The sequence below is a fragment of the Podarcis erhardii genome (assembly GCF_964252035.2).
Source record: "Podarcis erhardii genome assembly, chromosome: 10".
NCBI lineage: Eukaryota > Metazoa > Chordata > Lepidosauria > Squamata > Lacertidae > Podarcis > Podarcis erhardii.
Genome location: NC_138500.1, coordinates 73833637 through 73858190, shown reverse-complemented (window position 1 = coordinate 73858190; position 24554 = coordinate 73833637). Strand labels below are relative to the sequence as shown.

The 24554-nt window shown below is 43.8% G+C and overlaps 1 protein-coding gene across 1 annotated transcript; it reads right to left on the bottom strand.

The window, feature by feature from the left end:
• Positions 1–1870: 1870 nt before the first annotated feature.
• On the bottom strand, positions 1871–23546 carry TM7SF3 (transmembrane 7 superfamily member 3). The gene is made up of 12 exons (XM_081879152.1): positions 23426–23546; positions 13148–13305; positions 11745–11895; positions 10964–11084; positions 9423–9588; positions 8864–9041; positions 8639–8725; positions 7502–7582; positions 4946–5098; positions 3997–4094; positions 2846–3008; positions 1871–2277 (listed from the first exon to the last, which is right to left on the bottom strand). Exons 1-12 carry the CDS (start codon positions 23496–23498, stop codon positions 2015–2017), a joined length of 1692 nt encoding a protein of 563 aa, XP_081735278.1. The 5' UTR covers positions 23499–23546; the 3' UTR covers positions 1871–2014.
• Positions 23547–24554: the final 1008 nt, after the last annotated feature.

Genomic DNA, 24554 nt, shown 5'->3' with positions numbered 1-24554 from the left:
CATACAAGGCGAATGAAGCAGTATCTGCCTTGTATCCCCTTCCTGATGTACAGCGCACATGAGGCCTTGTTATGCGAGGCAGGGAAGAGGTGAATATCAGAGCCAGGAGAGGAATGGACCGGCTCATCTCCTGCACATGGAGAACTGTAAAAGGTGCAAAGCATCTCCTCTGGTTTCTACCTAGCAGCCTTAGGGGCCTGAGATACAAATAAAGCATATTTAAAATTAGGTAAGTTCAGATATGCACCTTCCAAGATGTGCTCTTGTTTAGAAGGTGTCCTACCACAGCAGCTTTCCTGGACTAGGAGTGAGTGCAGTCCATGCAGTCTGCCAACAAACCTACCCACCCTGCAACACCATTATTGCTAGAATATACAAATGGCACAAGCAGCAAGCAACTCGAGCATCAACATGGAATGCAACAGATCCAAGTTGTGTTTGAACAGAAAGGGGAGATAATAGAAAACAGTCTTCTGTTCTTACACCACCTGACTGCAAATCAAAATACAGATTATGCACATAGTGCCAGGTTCTGCAGTGATGGGGCTCCTCCACCTTGAATAGCTGTGTACATCTACAGGCACAGCTTTTAACGCTGCTACAATGAGAGGACAAACACACCTGCTGAAGTTCTCTCTGCTGGCTGCCTTCTGAAGATCAGGAACCCCAATTCAAACACTGGAGGAATCTTACAACCCTAGCCAAGCCAGACACCTCCACCAGTTTCCTCTCCCACGATAAAAAAAGCCCTGAGAATAAGGCTTCAGCCTGGGTGCACATTGACTAATGCAGTCACAAACTTCAGGTTTAAACTGGATGTTTATCATGCTTCACGGCACTTTTGCTCCCTGCACCCACACAAGTGGTTTGAGCAGTTCATTACAGGAAATGTGTTCGTCAAATAAGGTACTGGTATAATGTTCAACTAACTGCTTTACGTATAACTGCATTACTCCAAGCCAAAGGGTTATTATTGGGGAGGGCCAATTGATAAGCTAAAGAGGCACAAAGGCAGGGGCAACTCTGTGCGTGAGCTGCAAAGCTAGGAGTAAACGGGTATATGGCCAGAAGCAGGAGATTAAATGGTTCCGTTTTCTCCTCTGCCTGCAGAATCCTCTTCTCAGAACTCGGTGTCCCAAATATAGGCTTGGGGACCACCCCACTCCCACTCCTCTAAGCCTAGAAGTGACACCATGGCTGAGGGTGATCTGGTCTGGACTCCTAGGCAAATTACCCAAGATCTGCCCTTCTTTCCCCACCCTCAAGGCTCTGGAAGCTGGCTGCCCTAGATGTCTGTTACATCTTTCTGAGCAGCAGTGCCCCCAAATGCCTGCAAACTGGGTTTAGGGGTTTCTTTTCTTCTCAAATATTAAAAAAGGAGAGAGAGAGAAAGTCCAGTGACAATTAGTGTGGTAGCAAACACTTCAATATGAAAAGAAACTTAAGCAACTGAACTGCCGTAAAGGCTACTCATTGTGTCTTGCACCACCGATCCTAATAAAAACAACCTTCCATTTCAAAGTGCATCAAAAGACTATCCTTTTTTCCAGCCTTAGCAGCCACCACTCACTACAACCAGATTTACAGCCTAGTAGAAAATTGAGCGCTAAACTTTCAGAAAACTTTTTCTCCTCTTGGGTATTGGAATCAAAATTACTTGAAGAGAATTATGCGTGTGCTTGAAGTATCCATTTCCATCTCTCAAGATTTTGAAGTTGCACATCTGTCCATTACATTCTCTCCCCATCTTACCCACCCATCCCCATATTTTCACACATTGCACATACGTATACTCCATCCTTGTGGCGAACTACCAACAGATGCAAGTGTGTGCCACAGCAAACCATCAAGCAGGACTACTTTAAGTAAACTAGTGTTGATCTTCTTCCAGTTCATTCTTATTTCTGTTTAGCAAGGCAAGGTGACAGAGGAAGTTCTCAGCACCACTGGGTGTCTGCTGGCTCCAGAAAAATCTCTGCCTGCATTTCCCAAGTCTTCCCAGCTGCCTGACAGTTTACAAGAGTAGTGGTGTTCTCTCCCCTGCTGGCTGCTCTTTTTGGAAAAAGTCCTTGATCTGAGATAGCTTGCTATGAATTCTTTCTTTCAAGGGAGGGACGTGGTGACTTGGATCTAGGATGTTAGTTATCCTGCGCTCTCTTTCACGCCTCCATATCAGGTAGGGATGTGGTGGAAAAGGGGCTTCGCGTTTCTCTCTGCGCAGCTGTATCGTTATTCCTCCAATGGCCAGCATTGCCCAGACCGCCAAGAGTATGATGTCTGCAAGATGAGGAAACCAACAGGTAAGTCTCGACTGAAGTGGGATCTCTTCCTTCTCTTTTAGTAAGCCAGACCAACCTCATTTACTTATCCAGGCCAGTTTTCCTTTACAGTTTCTAACACCTACACCTGCTTTTTGAAATCCATCTTCACATCTACTTTCCCCCACAAAGGCCTTGGAACTGCTACTCTGCCCCACACCCTCAAGCGATTTAAGATGTTCCATAAAAGTGTGAAAAGGAAGAAAAGTATGCTGCTGAGTCTTGTCTGAAGGGACAAGGTACAGAGTATTCATCTCCAACCAGGACAAAACACATGCACCTCTCTCCTTTCCCTTTGGCCAAGACCCAGAAGCTTGGGAAAGAGCAGCATAGTCATTCATGCGTTTGGAACATCCAATGCAGCGCTAAGCTAAGTGTATCTGCAATGGCACTCTTCAGGCACAATTCTTTTCTGTCCTCTACTTTAAGCTTTTTGGAAGCATTCTTGGTTGCTACAAACTTCTCTTCTGAGGTTCTCAGTTGCAAGCCTCCAATCAAGAAGCTCACTCATCTGAAGACACACTTACCGTTACGCTGAAAGGGCACATTGGTGAAAGCTCTTTTGAAGTTTTCATCTAGAATCCTCCGGAGCAGGTCGATGCTAATGTAAGAGAGACTTGTGTACAAGTAACATGCTGTAGCCAAGACTATGGTGTAGGACCCTATGATGCCACATGTCAAGATGTTCAGCTAAAGAGAAAGAACAGACTGTGAATGGCTTTGAAAAGAGGTTGGCCACTATCTATGAAGGTAGAAGATTGCAAAGCACCATCTAGACAGCTACAAATTCCCTTTCCCGAAATTAGTGCTTTGTAGGGGTTTTTTAGAGCATGTCTTTCATAAGGGAAAACTACTGTAGGTTCCACTGTAGCTCATGAAGACATACAGAACAAAAAGTTGAATTGCTTAGAAATGCAGTTAAGCAGATGCAAAATGTAGCCAGGCTGAGCCAATGCAATTCACCAAGGATGGGTCATTATTAACAGAAACTGTCCTTCTACTGTAAGGTACACCTGGAGCAGCAAACAATTACAGTAATAAAAAATTAAACATAAAATAAAGTGGGGCTGTGGGAATTGGGTGGGTGGGTGGGGGAAAGAAAACATAATGAAACAGGAATTCATATATCAAAAGCTTGCCTCCGGCAGCTTGTCTCCCTGGTTATGTAACATATGCATAACAGAATGTAAATGAGAGGGAGTAAGCAAGCACTAGGGACACGGGTGGCGCTGTGGGTTAAACCACAAAGCCTAGGACTTGCCAATCAGAAGGGTGAGCTCCCATTGCTCGGTCCCTGCTCCTGCCAACCTAGCAGTCTGAAAGCACCTCAAAGTGCAAGTAGAGAAATAGGTACCGCTCCAGCGGGAAGGTAAACGGTGTTTCCGTGCGCTGCTCTGGTTCGCCAGAAGCGGCTTAGTCATGCTGGCCACATGACCCGGAAGCTGTACACCAGCTCCCTCGGCCAATAAAGTGAGATGAGCGCCGCAACCCCAGAGTTGGTCACGACTGGACCTAATGGTCAGGGGTCCCTTTACCTTTACAAGCAAGCACTGGTTTTTCACAACTATGTCCAAAAGGGGAAAAGTTTAGTTACAGCATTCTGCCCACCATCACTCCAAAATGTACAAGAACAGAAGCTGAAACAATTACACTTTAAAAAATCAAATAAGGTACTTACAACTCTGGGGTATCCAACAAAAAGTATTGGGACTATCAAGGCAATGCAACAGAAGGTCACCCAGAATACTGCATCATCTTGGAAAACTTTATAGTCTCCTGTGAAGGTCAAGTCAAGTCAAATCATTTTATTATAGTCAATGACCAGTATCAAGACAAAAACACCAATTACAAAATTTAAAAGCTCAAAACAAGATAAAATTGCATACACCTTAAAAAAGCAGATCTGGGTGGTCACTTATCTGTCAGAAAGGAAACCCTTCTGACCTAGAAGTGTGTGAAGGCATCAGATTAATGTGAGTTAAATGCAATTCCAGGTGGCATTCAAAGTCCTTTATCAATGTTCAAAACCGTGCCCACATAGGGAAGTATCTTGCAAGAGGCATCTGGAGGCCAATATCCCCAGTCCATTATTTTGAGAGAAGTAACTGCATTTAAAGGAATGACTGAGGAGCAAACTCATTGCCAAGTGTTGGCTGCAATACTTTCCTCAAAGTGGATTCTTGTTAAAACATTTGCTGAAGTATATCTGAACTCCTATTAGATAACCAACACAAGATTTGCCATGTTTAGAAAAATAATATATAAAATATGACCATTCTTACACAAGTCCATTGTAAATAATACATAATACTTTAGAGTGTAGCTTCTTTTTATGTAGCAGTTCTGCCTCTATGACATTAGTATACAGGATAGTTTTGCTATAAGCCACCTTGGGAAGGTTTTGCCCTGAAAGGTAGTACATACATTTTTGAAAAGGACAGAAATTAAATTGACAGCACTCTGTTTTAATACAATATTTTTGCTCTCAGAAGTGCAACTGGTAGCGCCCTTCTCTTCAGACCTAAATCAGTGGAAAGCAAAAGACAGCAAGAGTAATCGCAACACAAAACTTCATAAAGTAACAAAGAATATTCACATTTCATAGGAATCATAACTATGTGACATACCTATTGGAGTGAAGAAAACTGTAGAGGCGACAAGGAAGCCCAGCACAAGCCCCACAATCAACATACAGAGGATCACAAAGCCAAATCGCCACCAGTAAGCGACCAAGAGGAGACCTCCAAGAACTCCAGCTACTGCAGTAAGACCAAGATTGACTGGGATGACCAAGGAAGGAGAAGAAGAGGGAAAAGTGAGGTTTGTTTCTCCAACATCACCCACGCCTGTGCAAATGCACTTTGATTTTTAAAGAATCCATGCCAACACATTCCCAGAAAGGTAGCTATGTCAGTTTGTTGTAACAAACAAGGAGCCTTAGAGAATGGTAGAAAGACTAACACATTAATTATGGGATGCATTTTTGTGGACTAGCCTCTGGGGTCCTAAAAGACTAAGTTCTGCTAATCAAGATGACTCCGGCTGCATGTTGGACTCCTCCATACTGGTTTAAAAAGAAAAGGGAAATTAAAGGGTTGCTGATTAACCATGTTGCCCAAGTAACATTTTGAGTAACCACAGCAGTGCAGGATCATTCATGGGAAATCAGCAGCTACACAGCACTAGAGATAAGAATAACAGAAATAGCAGTAGTAGCAGTGGTGGTGGTGGTGTTTATTTATATCCTGTCTTTTTCTCTGACAGGGACTCATGGCTGCTTCCAGACAAAATGAGAACAGCTAAACAATTATGAATGTAACTTGTAGTTTTAGCTACTTATTCCACGACTACCTGTGGTCCTCTCATTAATCAAGAAATAAAATAAATATAAAATTTTCAAGGCAACAATGGGATTTACATTTGCCTGAATTTTTCAACTGGCTATATGAGATTGTCAAAGAGGATTCTGAAACCACTAGCATAAAAAATTATCAGCCTCTATAAAGAACTGTGCATCTGTTACGCTAACACAATTCATTTAGTATCAATATGCAGAATTCTGCTACAAAAAAATGGAAATAAATCTTGGTTGTATCTTTCTGCATAGTTTATTACACTTTATCTTCTTTCCAGGATTTACTTTTGTTTTGCTCATCATGGCAAAGGGTAAAAAGTTATGCAACATACTGAATCTTACCGAAGCAAAGAAAATAATAACTTAACCATCTATTTGGTTTTGAGTGTCGGCAGCAACCGCCCACATACTTTCACACATATCTTCACAGCAAGAAAGGTGAGAACCTTTGGTTTTTTTAAAAGTGAGAGTCAAAATATTCAGGAAACTGAGTTCTGAACTTGCACCCGCCATGCTGTTTCTAGAGGGCAATGGAACTGAAGTACAGTGGTGCCCCGCAAGACGAACGCCTCGCAAGACGAAAAACCCGCTAGACGAAAGGGTTTTCCATTTTTGGAGGCGCTTCGCAAAACGAATTTCCCTATGGGCTTGCTTCGCAAGAAGAAAGCCCATAGGGAAATCTCCGGGGACCTCTTTTAAATGCTGGCGGTGGGGAGCAAAGCCTCCCCCCCCCCGGCCTTCAGAAGAGGTCCAGGAAGGCCGGCGGGGGCCGAAAGGCTTTGCTCCCCACCGCCAGCATTTTAAAAGCAGTCCGGGATAGCAGGGAAGCGCTTCCCGCTATCCCGGATGGCTTTTGAAGGCAGGCGGGGGGGAGCAAAGACTCTCGCCCCGCGCCAGCCTTCAGAAGAGGTCCAGGACCTCTTCTGAAGGCTGGCGGGGGGCAAAAGTCTTTGTCCCCCCTGCCTGCCTTCCTGGGGGCTTTTAAATCGCCCCGGGACAGTGGAGAATTCCTCTGCTGTCCCGGGGCAATTTTAAAATGCTGGCAGGCGGCAGCGCTGCCGCCCGCCAGCATTTTAAGATCGCCCCGGACAGCGGAGAAGTCCTCCGCTGTCCCGGGGTTTTTAAAATGCTGGCGGGCGGCAGCGAAGACTTCGCTGCCGCCCGCCAGCATTTTAAAATCGCCCCGGGACAGCGGAGAAGTCTTCACTGTCCCGGGAAGGCAGGCGGGGGGGGAGCAAAGACTTTCGCCCCCCGCCGGCCTTCAGAAGAGGTCGGGGGACAGACTGTCCCCGGACCTGGTCTGAAGGCGGTTTCCATAGGAACGCATTGATTGATTTTCAATGCATTCCTATGGGAAACCGTGCTTTGCAAGACAAAAATCTCGCAAGACGAAAAGACTTGCGGAACGAATTAATTTCGTCTTGCGAGGCACCACTGTATACACACAGTCATGGCTTATGGAGTTAAACTTCTGCAGCTCAAACCTTTAACTGAAAGAAATGCTGACAGATTTATAGATGTAATGTGGACTTTGCTTTCTCCTAGCACAAATATTAGTACCAGATTAAGGAAAAAACAAAAGTCATTTCTGTTGATTCTAATCCATCCTTAAATCTTAGCCATGCACTGTACCTTTCAGTATTACTTGAAAAGTCTTCTTTAGTCACTGTTCAGTAATTCAGGAGTGAGATGCAACTGTTAATCGCACCACAAAGGTACACAGCATCAAGCTGGCCAGCTGATATTAACAAGAGGACCTATGTTCTAATGCTGGTCTTCAAACAAACATTCCCAAGGTATTAATAAATCCATACTTGTCTCTGCTTACCATCATAACTGAGAGCAGATGTTCTCGAAATGGTTATGAAGAAAAAGAATGCCGTAAAGATGAAGCCCATGAAGAATAAATCTAAGAGGGGAAATTAATATATTTTTAAAAACAGTATTTTCCGGATTTTGAATGAGAAGGGTCTATTTGGATTTAAAAGAGTTCTACAAGTTCACCACCCCACAACCTGGGCGTGTAACCTTTACTGCCATGACACTTTTATATGTACAGGGACTCAAAAACTGATAAAGCCCACTGTCTTGTCCTTGAATAAGCCAGTGAACATTTTTTGAGACAATGGAACTAGCAAGAGCCATTCTGCAACACCAATGTATTCCTGCAGCTATGTGATTTCACCTTTTTTTTTCAAGGCAACAGTCCACACACACACACACACACACACACACACACTGGGTTGTAACTGACCATTTGATCATTCCTGATGCAGAGACACTGCAGAACTGCCTACCATAAAAGAGGCTACCTGTTAACGTCCAGCTCTGGGATGGCCTTTGACCAAATCACCACAGATTAGTGATGTGGTACTCATACAGTAACACAGGGAGTATATAATTCTCTTTCAGTCTTTCTAAAATGGGTGGGGAGGTCTTCCTTTTCAGGTGCAACTAAAGCCACAATTGCACAGTGGCTTAAATTCAAGCCAGGAACGCAAATTAAGAGTTCTTGCATTCTTCTTACTTTTACCAACAGCTTGAACTTTCCCATGCCCCTCACGTACAATACCAGGGCCAGGGGAAGGGAATGTGGTTAGCCCAAAACAGCCTGATGAGCCAACCTCAGATACCTGGCTATAAGAATTAAGTATGCTTTCTATTATAATTGGGGAAGCGAATAAGCGGTGCCTCTGCAAAAATAAAGGCACTGCTCTCTATTTTTGTAATAATAATGCTGATAATGATATTATTATTATTATTATTATTATTATTATTATTATTATTATTATTATTTACTTGTACCCTGCCCATCTGAATGGGTTGCCCCAGCCACTCAGGACAGCTTCCAACAAAATATAAAAGCTCATCAATTAAACTAACCTGCAGGGATCAGAATTGGCAAAATGCAATTGTGCTGGGAACCAAGACTTTGTAAGACATACACTCTCTCCTTAACCAGTACCTGTTTTCCAGAATCTGTGTCCATGAAAACAGATGAAGAGGCCAAGGACAGCAAGCACGGTGAAAAATATTTTGGTGGAGAGTCTCTCTACAGAAGAAAAGAACATTTCATGGTATGCCATTAAACAGGGGCAACGGTGTGCAACTTTCATCCAAGGAATGACCACCATGTCTCCTTATGTACACTGAGTTGGGAGGAGGATATAGATACACTCCAATGACTTACTAAGAGAGGAACAGTTATCCACCGAGCCAGAAAGGCTACACATGTATGTATGAGCAGGCACATAGGCAGCAGAGGTATTCCACAGTGGATCCTTTACTATGACATTATAGATCACTCCTTGTCCAGGAAGCGAGGAGAAGAACAAGTCAGTTTTGTCTTGGTTCACTAAGGTCATCATCTGTGGAGGACATATAAAGAGTAAGGGAACAAAAGAGATTGGTTATGTACACATGCCTTACTTTTCCCACACCTCAAGTTTTAGAGACAAGTTGTGTGTTGCCTCTTAGCCCTCTGAATTATTGAAATAAGGATAGCCCACTATTTGACTGAAGAGTCTCCTAAGGCAGTTGACATACTGGAAGCTATATAAAAACAACAAAACGCAAAAAGGTTCTAGCACAATAACTATATGAAATATCATTAAAGCAAGTCACCGCAAACATGGACTACAAAAGGCTTCAAGAAATCTTCATTCAAAACGGACTAAAGAAATTAGCACAGTCACACCACGGGATCTGCAGAGCGCCACTCATTCATACACTGAGACTGCACAACTTACTTTAGTGCCATGCCTTCTGATGCTTTGCACTTCAGACATCTTTCTCATGTGGCTCACAAACGATGCTTCAGATAAGTCATTCTCTGGCAAGAAATACTGATAGACTTCATAAGATAGTCGCCACCTAGAGCTACTGCCCAAATCACACAATGGTGGGTTTGTACCTCTGGAAAATTGCAGGGGAGAATATTAATTTGAACTTGTTAGGCTCATTTTCACACTTCGTTTTGAGGCTAGAGTTTGTAGTGCCAATAGCTACTTCCCTCCCATACATTGCAGAACGGTTTAATATATCTTATTGTGATCCACAGGCAAAAAGCCTAGCTCCAAAGTTACAAATCACAGTAAATAACCGGGAAATTCTGTTTCACAAAATGTTAAGCTGGAGCCTCTTCCTTCCCATCTACTGCAGATCCATTATTAAAGAGGCTTGGAGTGGTGGGTCATTACCCAATCTCAAGAGGACTGCAAAGTTGCTACTTCTACCATTAAAGGTAAAGGTACCCCTGCCCGTACGGGCCAGTCTTGCCAGACTCTGGGGTTGGTGCGTCCATCTCACTCAAGAGGCCGGGGGCCAGCGCTGTCCGGAGACACTTCCGGGTCACGTGGCCAGCGTGACATCGCTGCTCTGGCGAGCCAGAGCCGCACACGGAAACGCCGTTTACCTTCCCGCTGGTAAGCGGTCCCTATTTATCTACTTGCACCCGGGGGTGCTTTCGAACTGCTAGGTTGGCAGGCGCTGGGACCAAACGACGGGAGCGCACCCCACCGCAGGGATTCGAACCGCCGACCTTTCGATCGGCAAGCCCTAGGCACTGAGGCTTTTACCCACAGCGCCACCTGCGTCCCTGCCACTTCTACCATTAAAAAAACCAAAAACCTGACTGCTGATAAAAGATGTATTTTAATTTTGGGGTATTTATGTCAGCTTGTTAATTTAGCAGAATTAATATACCACTTAATCATCTATAACCTCTCAATGGTTTAGTGAGGTTGTAAATTTGTTATTTTAAAATGTTGATAAAATCTAATTATAAAAGTAAGTTAACCTAAAGAATTATCAAAATATAAGTGAAAACAGGTGCTATTAAAAATATACACAATAAAATTACATGTCTGGGTAGGCCCGCTTAAATAAACAAAAGCAAGCCTACCCAGAATTGTTATTTTATTATGTATATGACTGAACATATAATTACTTCAATTACCATTTTCTGCCATTGCCTTTACATTTATTTGCAAGTCTAAGGGTTAGAAGTCTACATTCTTCCTTACCCTCACCTCTTCTGACCACAAGAACCGGCCTTGGTTTGCCCCAATATGTCTGAAGGATTAAAAAAAAAATCATAGATTGCATACTGCCGGTCCTCTGGACAAAAATGGCTAGTCTAGCTCTGAAAACCACCTTAATTCCTTCCTTTCAGGCTGCAGAAAGCAGGTATGCCTTAAGATTATGATGCAGACTCACCTAAAACAACTTTGTTCGGAAGTCTAGAAACACAATAACCCATATAGTCACCATCTAAGAGGAAGATACATACCTCACATATCCTAGATTTGCTGGGGCAAATTTAATGTGTGTCTCAGCCAAGTTATATTCTAAATAAATATTGGGGTCAATTTCCAAGTTAAATTCCATGTTGCAGCCTCCAGGGATTGGATCTAAACAGAAAGAGTCAAATGACTTCAATAAAAAGGAGTAACACATTTTCAATCAGCTGTTAAAGTAAGATACTGTGTCTTATGTTCACTGCTTTTGTGAATAGGCTCCTGTTGCATAAAGCCAGTGCAATCATAAGGGCAGCAAAAAATGGTTTGCAACTCAAGAACCAGATTCATGAACATGTGATCTCTCTGCTCCCACCCCAGACCATGGTTCTGCATTACGGATCTGCCAGGCCAAGCCATGGTTCCTTCAAAAGTGAAGGAAAACCATGACTTGAAGTGGGATTGCACTTAAAAACTAGTTCTGAGAGGGAGTCCAGAGTGACGTAAGGTAGAAAGTGTGGCGTTCTCAGAGTCTGCCAGAGGTTCTTGAGAAGCTGAGGGGAGTGAATTAAATAGCTACAGGCCAGGAAAATTAAAAGCTCAGATAAAATTGGATGAAGAAATACAATGGAGGAGGATTTTTTAACGGGATGAAAAGAGAGCAAGACATGACGTTTTGCATTTCTGCTTGATTTCCCAAACCTTCACTCTCCTCTATGCAGGGAGACTGGAAGGCACAAAATTTGTATTACACACAGGAGCTCAAAGCGGACAGCCTTGGAGAACGCCACACATCATTTTGACCCTGACTGCAGAAAAAATAAGATGGCTTACCTCTTTCAGCATAAGAGAAAGAAACAGCTGTGCTCAACACCTGGTCAGCACCCACAGCTTGCAAGTACCACGTACACACTGTCTGCTGAGGCCGAAGGATAGAAACCAGTCCTTTGTCCGTCCCAGCCCCAGAGTTATTGCTGGAAGGTTTCTAAGAAGCAAAGAGATTAGTGAGTACCTCTAAAAGCTGCAACGTGCCAAGTTTATTTTTGTGCATGCTCTCACAGATTGCAGGGTGCTGGAGTAATGCCCAATTGCCCATTTTGAGAGCAATCACTAAATCCAATTGTCAGCTACTGAGTCTTTGACAAGAGCCCCTAGACAAACAGGGATGTTGGGCTTTCTGCAGATGCAGCAACAGGGAATTGAAGGGCATTAGAGTTCATGAGATCCCACTGAACCTACCTATCCACGCTCCGTCCACACAATGTGTCCATTATTCCACTGGATGCTGGGTATTCCAGATGCAAGTGAACCAAGTATTAGATCAGTGACTAGGCCTGGGCAATATATAAATATATCACCCAGGATGGGTATGAGGGGCAGACCGTCATGACACCTTCACTCAGCAGTATATCGCTGGTGAAACCGCCACCACTCCTGAGTCCTTCTGCCACCAGCGCCCAGCATGCCAAGGGAAAAACAAGCTCCAGCCAGGCACTGGAGACAGAGGGACTCAGGAGCGGTTTCACCAGCAATGTTCTGTTGAGTGAAGGCATCATGGCGGTCTACCCCTCATACCACCACAGAGGGAGAAGCAATCTGCATTGCTTGTTCCTCCCTCCGCTTCTTAAAATTGCTTGGTGGGGTGGGGGCTCCGTTAGAGTGCTCCCCCTCCCCAGCAGAGAGAGCCCTAATTGTGTTCCTGCTTGCTTGAGAGCAGGATCAGGATCACGGCTGCTCAGCTGGGGAATGCGATCCCAGGCTCCCCAGCTGAGAGATTGCCCCCCTGCCCCTGCTTGTTACACCCCAGGAGGAAAAGAGACAGCACGCCTGCACAGACGAAGGCAGCCAAACGCACAGAGCCTGGCAAGCTCCATGCACTTGAGTATTGCTGCCCGGTCTGTCTTCGGGAAGGGGTGGCCTGCTGGCTTGCCCAGCCCCAGCTCAGCTGGAGGCAGGAGCGTTTCCGCCCCCCACCTGAGCAGCAGGCTGGGGCCAGTTGCATTGGCCCCAGCCCGCGAGGCGCTGAGTCAAAGCACCTCAGCTCCCACAGTGAGAGCTGTGGCAGTTTCACCCTGTGCCTCACTGGCTGGGGCCAATTCAGCTTCTTTCAGCATCACGGTTCATCACCAATCCACAATGCTTGGCCGCTGATACACCGTGCTGTTGAAAACCCAACATCACCCAGTCCTGACAGTGACTGAAACATCACAAGGGCTAATAAGAAGCAATTCAGATACCTTATCAAAGGAAATAGTCACATTCTTGTGGTGGGTGTGGATCTGAAAGATAATGACAGTCACATTGCTGTCAATATTCCTCAACACTGCTTCAGCTGGAATGGTTTCGTTCAGCAACACATTCTTAAATTTTCCCAAAGAAAGCTCCAAGAGAGGGCCTGCATTAAAAGGGGGAAAGCAAGTGATACTCGTTAGTTGACTTGAGTAGATGAAGGCATACAGCTAACTAGCAGCCTACAAGAATGGAGGTGAAGTCGACTGGTCAAATATTGTCATGAGTTGCTTGAACTGTCTTCGTTTAAATGGTTGCCTCCCTTTTCCACTGGGTCACTGGTCATCCTAACTACTTTTTCATCAGCCCTCCAGAAGTCTGGGTCACAAGGTGCCACCTATTCTCTAGAACAGGCACCCCCAAACTTAGCCCTCCAGCTGTTTGGGAACTACAATTCCCATCATCCCTGACCCCTGGTCCTGTTAGCCAGGGATGATGGGAGTTGTAGTCCCAAAACAGCAGGAGGGTCGAGTTTGGGGGTGCCTGCTCTAGAAACTCTAGTGGGCCAGACTTTGGAGAGGTCAGTGAGCCTTCTAGTTCCAACTTCTTCCTTCTGAAATAAGCCACATGGCCAAGCCTACGCTGGTTATTGTGTTACAACTGCATGCAATTCTAATGTGGCCAGAGTGGAGGAACCATGCTTCATGACAAAATAACACAAGCAACCATTATATTAACACAGGACACAACTGCTGCACCACTGCATTCCCTGAGTCAAGGCATGTTCACTCTGTAAAGTTTCTCAGAAGGCTTGGAGTTTTCTGCAAGGCCATCAATTTGTAAATACAAGAACTTTGCTTGGAGTTTTCTGCAAGGCCATCAATTTGTAAATACAAGAACTTTGCTTGGAGTTTTCTGCAAGGCCATCGATTTGTAAAAACAAGAACTTTCTTTGCTACTGTTATTAATCACCGTTAATTGACATTTTTAGCCAAAATTCAACTGACAGTGGAGCATGTTTTTGACCAGTCAAGAGCTAGCCCTATCTTAACCCAGATACGCCAGCAGTCAAGAGCCTCTGTTTGCTAGAGTCAGAGCTATTTAACTGGCCTCAGCCATTTTTCCCTCATAAGAAACAAAGTGGGATATGGGTGGGAGAATTTTGGTGAAAATTTTAGGGGCTTTCGGGAGATTACCTTAATAATGTTTACAAGGTGGCTGAGAGGTGTGGGTGTTCTCTTAACACTTAAAAAAATTACTTGTGTTGCTTTTTCTACAGGGCTCCACAATCTCGCTGGCCAGCACACTTCCAGAAGCACTCATGAGGGAAAGTCATAAAATGAATGTCCTCAGCTGGGAACACCATTAACTACATCAGTCGGGGAGGCCAAAGAAAAAGGAGCGTCTGCACTAAGTAGGATTGGTTGGATGGATGTAGCCTGTTATTATAAGCAAAGTATCCTACCCCAAAAGATCTACACAAACCAGTTTATCTGACTGCATTATTCTCATTTATTTCTAATTGCCTAATCATATGGACCTAAATTACATTATGCTGTAAGGACCTTTAATAAAATCTTAGAATTGTAGAGCTGGAAAGAACCCTGAGGGTCATCTAGTCCAACTCCCTGCAATGCAGCATCCATGCCAGATGGCCGTCCAACCTCTGCTTATAAACCCCCAAGGAAGGAGAGTCCACTACCTCCCAAGTGAGACCGTTCCACAATTGAACGGCTATTACTGTCAGAAAGTTTTTTCTGAAGTTTAGTTGGAATCTCCTTTCTTGTAACTTGAAGCCATTGGTTCATGTCCTATCCTCCGGAGCAGGAGAAAAGGGGCCTGAATAAAAGTGGTCGCTTGTGAGTAGAACACACGCAAGTTGAGGGATGCCTGCACTCTCAAGGTCCATTAGCAGTTCCTCCATTAGACCAGGGTTAGCCAACATTGTGCACTCCAGATTTTGTTGGACTAACTCCCACCATCCTTCACCACTGGCCATGTTTACAGGGGCTGATAGGAACTGGAGCCCAAGAACATCTGGAGGACACACCATTATCTACCTCTTCACTGGGGCTTTCGTCACTGATGGTCAAATGTCTTTTCTCAGCTCCACTCCCATCTCCAACCTTTCAGCCCTTACAACATGCCACAAAACCAAGCAATAATGATTTTTAAAGAAGATGTTGGGATATTACTGTTTGATGTACTAGCATTTTTGTAGTTAAGACTTTAAGGAAAAAAAATATTTGCATTAATTACATAAAGAATTAACTGAAGGCAGCCCTGTTTAGGGAAGTTTTTCATGTTTGAAGTTTTATTCTGTGTAGAATATTCCTGCATTATGAATGGTCCATGTCACCTTTAAGAAAAAGAGGTAGGATTAGGCCAGGCATGGCCAAACTTGGTCCTCCAGCTGCTTTGGGACTACAACTCCCATAATCCCTAGCTAACAGTGGTCAGGGATGATTGAAATTGTAGTCCCAAAACAGCTGGAGGGCCAAGTTTGGCCATACCTGGATTAGGCCAACCTTCCATATTCCTGGATCAAGTGACTTTTCTTCTTTAAGTTCTCAAAGTTCTTAACCTACCTCAAGGTTGTCATCTGAACTAGCCAGATGTTTAACTGATAATCAATCACAGCCAGTCAATCCTTTGAAAAAACAAGACTTGAGAGCCGTCTTGTCCAAAAACAGCAACTACGGTAGACATTCTGTTTTGGCAATTGTAACCTTGGTTTAAGGAGCATTTTGGTGCCTAGATTATATAGCTGAGTTTCTAACACTGCCAACCTCAATATAAAAACATGGGATATGCAAACATTGTACAGTCCGCAACATGGAAAACGCAGAACATCTCCCATTTATGTTACTTTTTCAAGGTTCTTCTTTTCACACTTCCTGCTCTGGTCTGGTTGTGTGCAACAAGTGCAGGAAGCTCCGTTGTGGGTTTGTCCTGTGGCTCTTATGTTGACCTAGACCTGCACAGCGTGCACCCCATTATCATCAAAGAGGCTCCACCCATGGATTGTGGCTTGTGCACCCGCTTCTATCTGGCCATTTCAGGAAGGTGGCAAAAGAAAGAAAGAAAGAAAGAAAGAAAGAAAGAAAGAGAGAGAGAGAGAGAGAGAACAGGAGGTTCTCCATCCAGTGAAAACAATTTTTGTATGGCCACATTACAATGGTTGGTCATATTTCTTTAGCTACATACACCTCACAATAGACTCAAGGCAACTTACAAACATAAATTTAAAAAATTATCTAAAATACAATAAAGACAATTTCATACTCTAAAACCAAGTCAGGTAAAACAGAATTCTGCTCTTTGCAGACTAAAGCAAGTTAATTTCTATTTCAATTTGGAACTGCACAATTTTAAACATACAGACTATGTTAAAGGGATCTTTTCTCTTCCTCCCCACCGGTTTAACCCTGCTCTTCTGAAACCTTTGAGATCTGAGGCATTTATAATTCTTTCTGAGAAGTACAAAACAGCCCTTAGCTTCAAAGAGTTTATGATGCCTTAAGGTGATGTTATGTAAGCACTAAATACCGCAAGAGCAATCTTCTGCCTCTCTCTCTTCAAAGGATAGATGCTGTGGAGAACAAATTAATCATTACTTTCCCAGCACACTCATCAAAAGCACATGACAAAGCTTTCAAAATAGGTGTGAAGGAATATTGCAGCACATAAAATGTGAGTGTAGGTCATGAGCTGCATTCATACATTGGTACAACGCTGGTATCTCTCTCCTCCATAATAATTACAATTTTATCCTTCCACACCTCTCTTTTGAGCAATTTAACAGGCTGGTTGAGCGTATTCATTTGCCTATTGTCATGGCTCAGCCAAAAGGGCTGTGCATTTTGCACAAATCAAGAGGCATTTGGATATTAGTCACCTTTCCTCACCCCCTACTTTGATCAACTGCTTTGGCAACAGACCACAATTTCTGTATTCATGAATGTATACCCCCCCCCCTTCCATACTGAAAATAGCTATCTATAATCCTGGTAATGAGCATGTGAGGTTCTGTTGTTGGCATCTGTCTGTCTTGGGAGACAATGGGGGAGTGCGCCTTTCACTGTCTTATGCTAGACGGGGATGTTTGGAAAACGTGTTTTCTTGAAGATCTACTAAACCAAAAGCGGAGCTTTATTTTCATTTAGTGAGACGCTTATTCCAGCCCTTTATCACTTTTTGCTTTGCCTTCACTGTGGTTAAAAGAGGTGGCTGGTGGCCTTCAATCATTATTTGATTCCAATAGCAGATTCACATACAGTGGTACCTTGGGTTACAAACTTAATTCGTTCCGGAGGTCCGTTCTTAACCCGAAACCATTCTTAACCTGAGGCGCACTTTCGCTAACGGGGCTTCCCACTGCAGCTGCGCTACCGGCGTGCAATTTCCGTTCTCATCCTGGGGCAAAGTTCTTAACCCGAAGTAACTACTTCCAGGTTAGCGGAGTTTGTAACCCAAAGCATTTGTAACCCAAGGTACCACTGTATTAGAAAGAAGAGTTCAGAAAAGAAGTGAAAGCTGTTAATGGGAAGGATGTCAGTCATAAAGATGAACGTATTACTGAAGATGCTCTTTTAATTTCAAACTGCTCCAGTAACTGGCAAAACAGGATGTTTCAAAGAATGGCAAAAATATATTTCAAGATTTATCTGGCAGGCAGGGAAATGGAGGATAAAACATAATTTTTTGATAAATGCTAAAGGAAGAGGTGGATTTTCCCTGCCAGATTTAAGACTATATTATGAGGCATCCTGTCTTTATTGGTTAAAGGCGTGGTTAACATTAAAAATGTGCAAATTTTGGATTTAGAAGGACATGATAATAGATTTGGCTGGCATGCATATTTGTAGTATGGAAAAACTGAAATACATAAAGGTTTCATGAATCTTGTCATTAGGAAAAACTTATATAAAGTGTGGGATAAATACAAAAACTTGCTGTAAAGGAAAACACCATTATGGCTGTCACACATAGAAACCATAGTGGTGAAAAAAAAGAAATATGAGTGATGAATGGGTAACATATAGAGATTTGCTAATAGAAGGGGAAGGGAAGATCAAATTAAACAGGTTTGAAGAAATAGCAGAAATATTAACGAGTTGGTTACAATATTATCAACTTAAGAAGTTATTTAAGTTGGGCAAATATAGTGGCTTTACAAACCAAACCTCTCAGCTAGAAAAGGACCTGCTAGAGAAGAATCAAAAAGTGATGTCTAAAATGCTATTAGAATGGCAAGCGAAAGACGAACAGGTGAAATCATCAATGATACACTAGGCAATGTATATAGGACTTAATAGTGAAATGGCAACATGGGAAAGATTGTGGAATGTGGATTTGAAATTTACAGCGTGCTCTGCTATAAAAGAAAATTACACGAAAATGATGTATAGATGGTATCTGACTCCTACTAAATTAGCAAAAATGTATGTCGGAATCAGATACCTGATGGAAATGTAAAGAGGAGGGGTACCTTTTTCCATATGTGGTGGTCAGGCAAGGCAGCAAAAGCTTTCTGGGGAATGATTAATAATGAATTGGGGAAAAATGTTGAAGATAACTTTAGTTAAAAAAAACCCAGAAGCTTTTCTTTTAGGTATAATTGGTGGAGAGGTACCCAAAGAACAGAGGAAGAGATTATGTATGCTACAGCTGTCTGATTGATTTATGCCAAGAGATGGAAAGAAGAAAGAGTTCAAATGAAGGAAGAACGGCAATTAAAACTGATGGAATATGCAGAAATGGCAAAACTAACCAGAAGAATAAAAAACCAAGAAGAGAGACTTTTAAAAACAGAATAGGGAAAATTTATTGATTATTGGAAGATGTATTGTAAACAACCTAAAACATTAGCAGGATTGACATAAACACCTGCAGTAAGAAATAATGAAAAGGGAATACAAAGGGGAAATTAGTAAAAAGTTTTGAACGGGATATGCAGTAGCAAAAGATATAAAATAGGTAACCACAGAAAGGAGGGGAGGGAAGTTGAGGGAAATGCAGATTGATTATGTAAAGATTTTGCTTTTTTGTTAAAATATTTGTAAAATGAGAAATAAAATTAAAAGAAAAAAGAAGTGAAAGCTTGCATCATCGCTATGTCTTATTTTATTTTATTTTATTTTAGTATTACTTGAACCTTATCCAAGCCATGTGATTCTGAGGGTTGCTGTCTGAGATCAAGGGCAGTTGTAAATTCATTGAATTTATCAGCTCTCCTTAGTGCATAAGGAAATTGCTGGATTGGCAAGCATAGTCTGGAATGAGAGCCACTTCCTTGGTGCCTGCCTTTTCGAAGTCTCTTGTACACAGGAAATGCTGTACTTTGGGCTTGAACTGTGCTGGTTTTTCAGAGAACAGCTACTTTATACAGCAGTTTCACGCTGCTTTAAAAAAGAGAGAGAGATAAATACTTTATCCAGAGTCCCTGTCCTTAAATCATGAGATGTTAAACAAACCAGAATTTCTTTGCTAAAGTTCTGGGCTACCAACAGTAACAGTTGCTTATAACCTACTTGAGTGTGAAACATTTTTAATTTTGTTAAAGTTGACAACTGAATCTTGCTCATTAAAATGGCATGAATCTTGGCATGACACATATTTGAAAAACAGCACCACAGAACTCTATGTGTGAGACCTTTAGTGAACCAAATGATGATTTGTAGATCCTCTTCCTGTTTGAAGGTGGATAACAACACATAATACTTGTACATAGCTCTTCATGTGAAAACATGCAGTGAGGAATGCATTTCACAGAAATGTGATAATGAAAACTACCGGTAAAAGGCACTTTGAGGAATAGAGTGTTGGTAAGGGGCAGTGCAGGCAGATTACCACAGCCAAGGAGCCATTTTCACATTCAAGAAGAGTGACCGACAGGATTTCGTACCAAAGAAAGGATTCTTCTTTTCTGTATTGCACCACTACCCAAAGTCAAAGGACAAACTAGTGCAAACACTTGTGCAAGGCATGACAGAAAAAGTACTTAGTTTACTTCAGGGACTGAAAAGCACACTGATCTTATACACAAAATATAATCCCAAGGGAAGCTAGGCAATGCAAAACCCCATTGCAAATAATGAGATTTATTCAGAGTCACACAAGTACACAATTACTCTTAAGATCCATTCGTTCTAATGAGCCAGATGCATACCTAACTGATTGGGGATGGTGCTCATTATGTTTCAACAAGACAAGATATTTTCTATAGCTAACATAACAAGAGATACTATTGAATTTGGCCTCAAATGACTTCGTACCAATTGCACTGTCCAAATAAAGCACCATTCTGTTAGTAAAGACTACTTCGTTCCACATTCTCTGCTTTTCTACTTGACAAGGGTTTTCAAAGATTCACAACACTGAAGGCAAAGAAAACCCTTTACAGTGTGGCTGTCACATTTTTTTCAGTTGCTCCATATGCTTTTGTTGATTAATCTGTGAACAGCCTATATAACCCATGTGCTCTGAGCAAGGCATAATTCTGATTAGATTGTTTTGGAACATGAGTACCATTTGTGAAAACTGCTGATCAATACACTGCGTATCATATTTGAGTGACTGTAGGGCAGTTCAAAAGCACGTCAAGTGCAAGTAGATAAATAGGTACCACTCCGGCAGGAAGGTGAATGGCGTTTCCGTGCGCTGCTCTGGTTCGCCAGAAGTGGCTTAGTCATGCTGGCCACATGACCTGGAAGGGAGGAGGTTGGGGGCAAACTAGAATGAGTTGAGCTCCTATTGCTCTGTCCCAGCTCCTGCCAACCTAGCAGTTCGAAAGCACACCAGTGCAAGTAGATAAATGGGTACTGCTGCGGTGGGAAGGTAAATGGCGTTTCTGTGTGCTCTGGCTTCCGTCACTGTGTCCCGTTGTGCCAGAAGCAGTTTGGTCATGCTGCCACATGACCCGGAAAGCTGTCTGCGGACAAACACTGGCTTCTTCGGGCTGAAGCAAGATGATTGCCGCAACCCCAGTTGCCTTTGACTGGACTTAACCGTCCAGGAGTACCTTTACCTTATCAGTTGTATGTGCCTGCCTAAAGTTAAGGTAGTAGCATAAAATGGGCAGCTTTGCTGCTTTTGCCATCTTAGGTCAGGAATGAGATGGCATTACACAAGTCAAAAGAGAGACTTAAACATAAAGAAATAATTTGCTTTAAAATACCAATACAGCACATAGTTCAACTGTGGAATTTGCTCTCACCAGAAGTAATGATGGCCACCAAATTGGATGGCTTTAAAGGAGGATTAAAAAACCTTATAGAGGATAAGGCTATAATCTACCTCCACTGTCTGAATACCATTTGCTCAGAATCACAAGTGGGGAGAGAGCTGTTGCACTCAGGACCTCTTTTCAAGCATCCCATAAGCATCTGGCTGGATACTGAGAACAAAATGCTGGACTAGATGGGCAACTGGCTCGATCCAGCAGGGCTTTTCTCATGTTCTTATTTTTTAGACTCTGGTTTTGTTTTGGTTTTTTGGAATTGGAAAACAAATGAGTCTCTCCAATGTGCATTCCTTTTATGTGTCATCAAGACAGCTCTGGAGAGGTGTTAAGATAGAAAACCTATCTTTCCTGGTGTAACCAGTGGCTCAGCAATCAGACATGGTTCCAAAATTCTATGAACTCCAACAGAGTCTAAGCTGCTTCTGGCGAAACCAGAGCAGCGCATGGAAACACTGTTTACCTTCCCGCCAGAGTGGTACCTATTCATCTACTTGCACTTGACGTGTTTTTGAACAGACGTGTACTTGATGTGTTTTTGAACTGCTAGGTGGGCAGGAGCTGGAACTCACCCCGTCATGGAGATTTGAACTGCCGACCTTCTGCCTCCTGAAGTCAAAGGAAAAGCAGTTTAGCTTACCAGCTGTGTACAGTATTGCAAAATACCATGGCCCTAGAATAGTCACATTCTTCAAGCTGTAAGAATGCTCCTTGCTTCTAATATTAATTAAGTTGTTCTTCTGTAGACCATTATCAAAGCTCATGCAATATTGCAGCAAGAACTCTGACAAACCAGTGAGAGCTGCAAAACTAGTTTGAGCATTTACATATAATGTAATTGCGTCCAATGACACATTTGCTGCTGTTCCTTCTGCATTATCCACAGCAGAACTTTGTCTCAGCAATAAAAGACATGCTTGTTCATCAGCTCAGGGAACCAAGAACGCTGCACAGATACCAAGGCACATGACTCAAACTATGAAGACACATGACCAGTTCTTTTAAAACCTACAATTCCCATGACTGCTTTGCTTCCACTGGAAGACAGCTGACATGGGAAATACAGGCAACTAATGCCTATATTCCCATTGCCAGCCAAAAACAAGGAAGCCCCCTCCCTCCCTGGCCCGCCTTTGCCGCTTCCTTGAGTCTTTATGTCTGGCTGGAATGGGTCCTTGGACTCCAATAGTTCCTTCCACTTGCCTGGATCTCGGCTAGAGGGAGGTGTATTTGTGAGTGTGGAGAAGCCTGCCTGCTGTACCAAGGTAAAATTTACAGCCATTTATCTGCTCACTTTTGCCTCTGTCACCTTCCACCAGTGGTATGGGGTTCCTGGAAGGGCATGCAGCCCTGGAGCCAAAAAGGGGTTTTCCACCCTGGCAGTATATGAGTTACAGTTTCTTCATACATAAGATTTTAAGGTTTACATCTTAGGGTGTGTGTATATGTGAATATATATATATATATATATATACACACACACACACACACTCCCTCCAGAAGTTTAATGTGACAAACACACGAGACAGTGAAGCATATAAAGGAGCCAGGTTGAGAGGACACCTGGTGGCAAACTCAGGTTTGTTGTTGCACAATGTGCAAAACAGAACACAGTACCGATTAGATAAAGCAACTCTCCTTGCACCCATGGGGCGGGCGGGGGAAATTTCCCTTTGCTTTAGCTGAATTAAGTAAACACAATCAACATAGTTTTCATACAGAGCCCCGAAAACCCAATCCATCCACAACAGCATCAGTCCAAGGCGCACACAGCCTGCTTTGCTGACCGACTGTTGAGAAACCAGACAGCCCTTCCTGGCTTCCACACGAAGATCCCTTCGGAAGGAAAGCAGCTTTAAGCCCCGGCCACTCCAGCCAAGATCCAGCCCAAACTCCGTTAACTTCGGGCATGCAACAGGCACGGGGAACGGGGCACCGTTTCCCAGAAACGAAGCCAGATGTGGCACCATCTTTAACTTGAGCAAATCCAGATCAAGTGGGTACAGGATTATTATTATATAAGTATCAGCCTGTGTGGCCTTACCTGCCGCGGCGTCCTCTGCACCTTCGTACCTGTAAAAGCACCCGAGCACCAGCCAGAGCGCCAGGAGCCCCATGGTGTCTGCCGCCTCTCCGCGCGCAAGAGACGGGGGGTCGCGTGCCCACGAGCCGAGACGCAGCACAGGGCGCGGGCGGCGGCGCAAGCGGGCTCTTCTACCCCGGGCAGCAAGCGCGGACTCGCAGCATCCCGGCTCCCCGGCGCGCCTCCCTCGTCCCGCAACCCTCCGGCTGCGCAAGAGGCCGGCGGGCGCTCACTTCCGGGGAGGGCGCCCTTCGCGCTCCGCCTCCCTTTCCCGCCCAGGACGACGACACCCCCCCGTCCCCCCCCCCGGCCCGTCCCGCGGAGCTTGCTTGGCCGAGGGGCCGGTGCGGCCGGGCAGGTTGCGGCAACCCTCCTTCCCCCCAAGGGCAGCCCCCTTGCTTGGTCGGCATCTGCCTGGGAAGGCCGCCGCCTCCCCCCAATGTCAAATGCTTGAAAATTCAGTTCACCTTAAAATGAAATAACAAGGCTTGCCTGCTTCCAGAGTGTGGAGGGGACTAACTAACCCGCCAGCAACTGGGGTGGGAAGGGGGAAATGCAGCCTTGCATTCTGGAAAGAAAATACCTTGGCAGGGGACGAAGGAGCAGGCGAGACTAGAGGGACCGAAGAAAACCAGGGGGGGGGGGGCAGAAGGAGCTGGTGCCTAGGAGCCTTGGGGGGCATGGGCGCAGCCATGGAGGGGGCAGCCAAAGTGGTTGAGGTTTTGTCAGGCGCTCTGCCCCCTCTGGGCTACACCCATCTTGGAGGGGCCACCCTCCCTCAAGGGGCCATTCAAATCGCGTATGTGCGCCAAGTCTTGTGCTCGATTGTGCTGGGTGGGGCTTACCCCCTGAGCTGATGTGCAGGTTTAGGGGCCCTGAAAGAGGCTGGTGTTACTCATTAGAGTTGCCATCTTTTTCAGCACAAACACACGTTTTAAGTGTGTTTTAAGTGCATTATACAAATGTGACACTAGATGGTGTGAGCGAGCTAATGAAAAATTCCATATATAATTTTAAATATTTTTTAATAAAAGCATTTTCACAGCGTTTTATATATGTGTGTAGATGCAGCCCTGTTTGCTCAATTATT

Excerpts from the sequence above, each read along its gene's own strand:
- TM7SF3 (XM_081879152.1), bottom strand. The coding sequence starts at position 23,498 with ATGGGGCTCCTGGCGCTCTGGCTGGTGCTCGGGTGCTTTTACAGGTAC. Across the intron at positions 11,085-11,744 it reads TTTCTCTTATGCTGAAAGAG|ATCCAATCCCTGGAGGCTGC; the intron begins GTAAGCCATCTT and ends CTTTCTGTTTAG. Across the intron at positions 2,278-2,845 it reads TGTGCCCTTTCAGCGTAACG|ACATCATACTCTTGGCGGTC; the intron begins GTAAGTGTGTCT and ends CTCATCTTGCAG.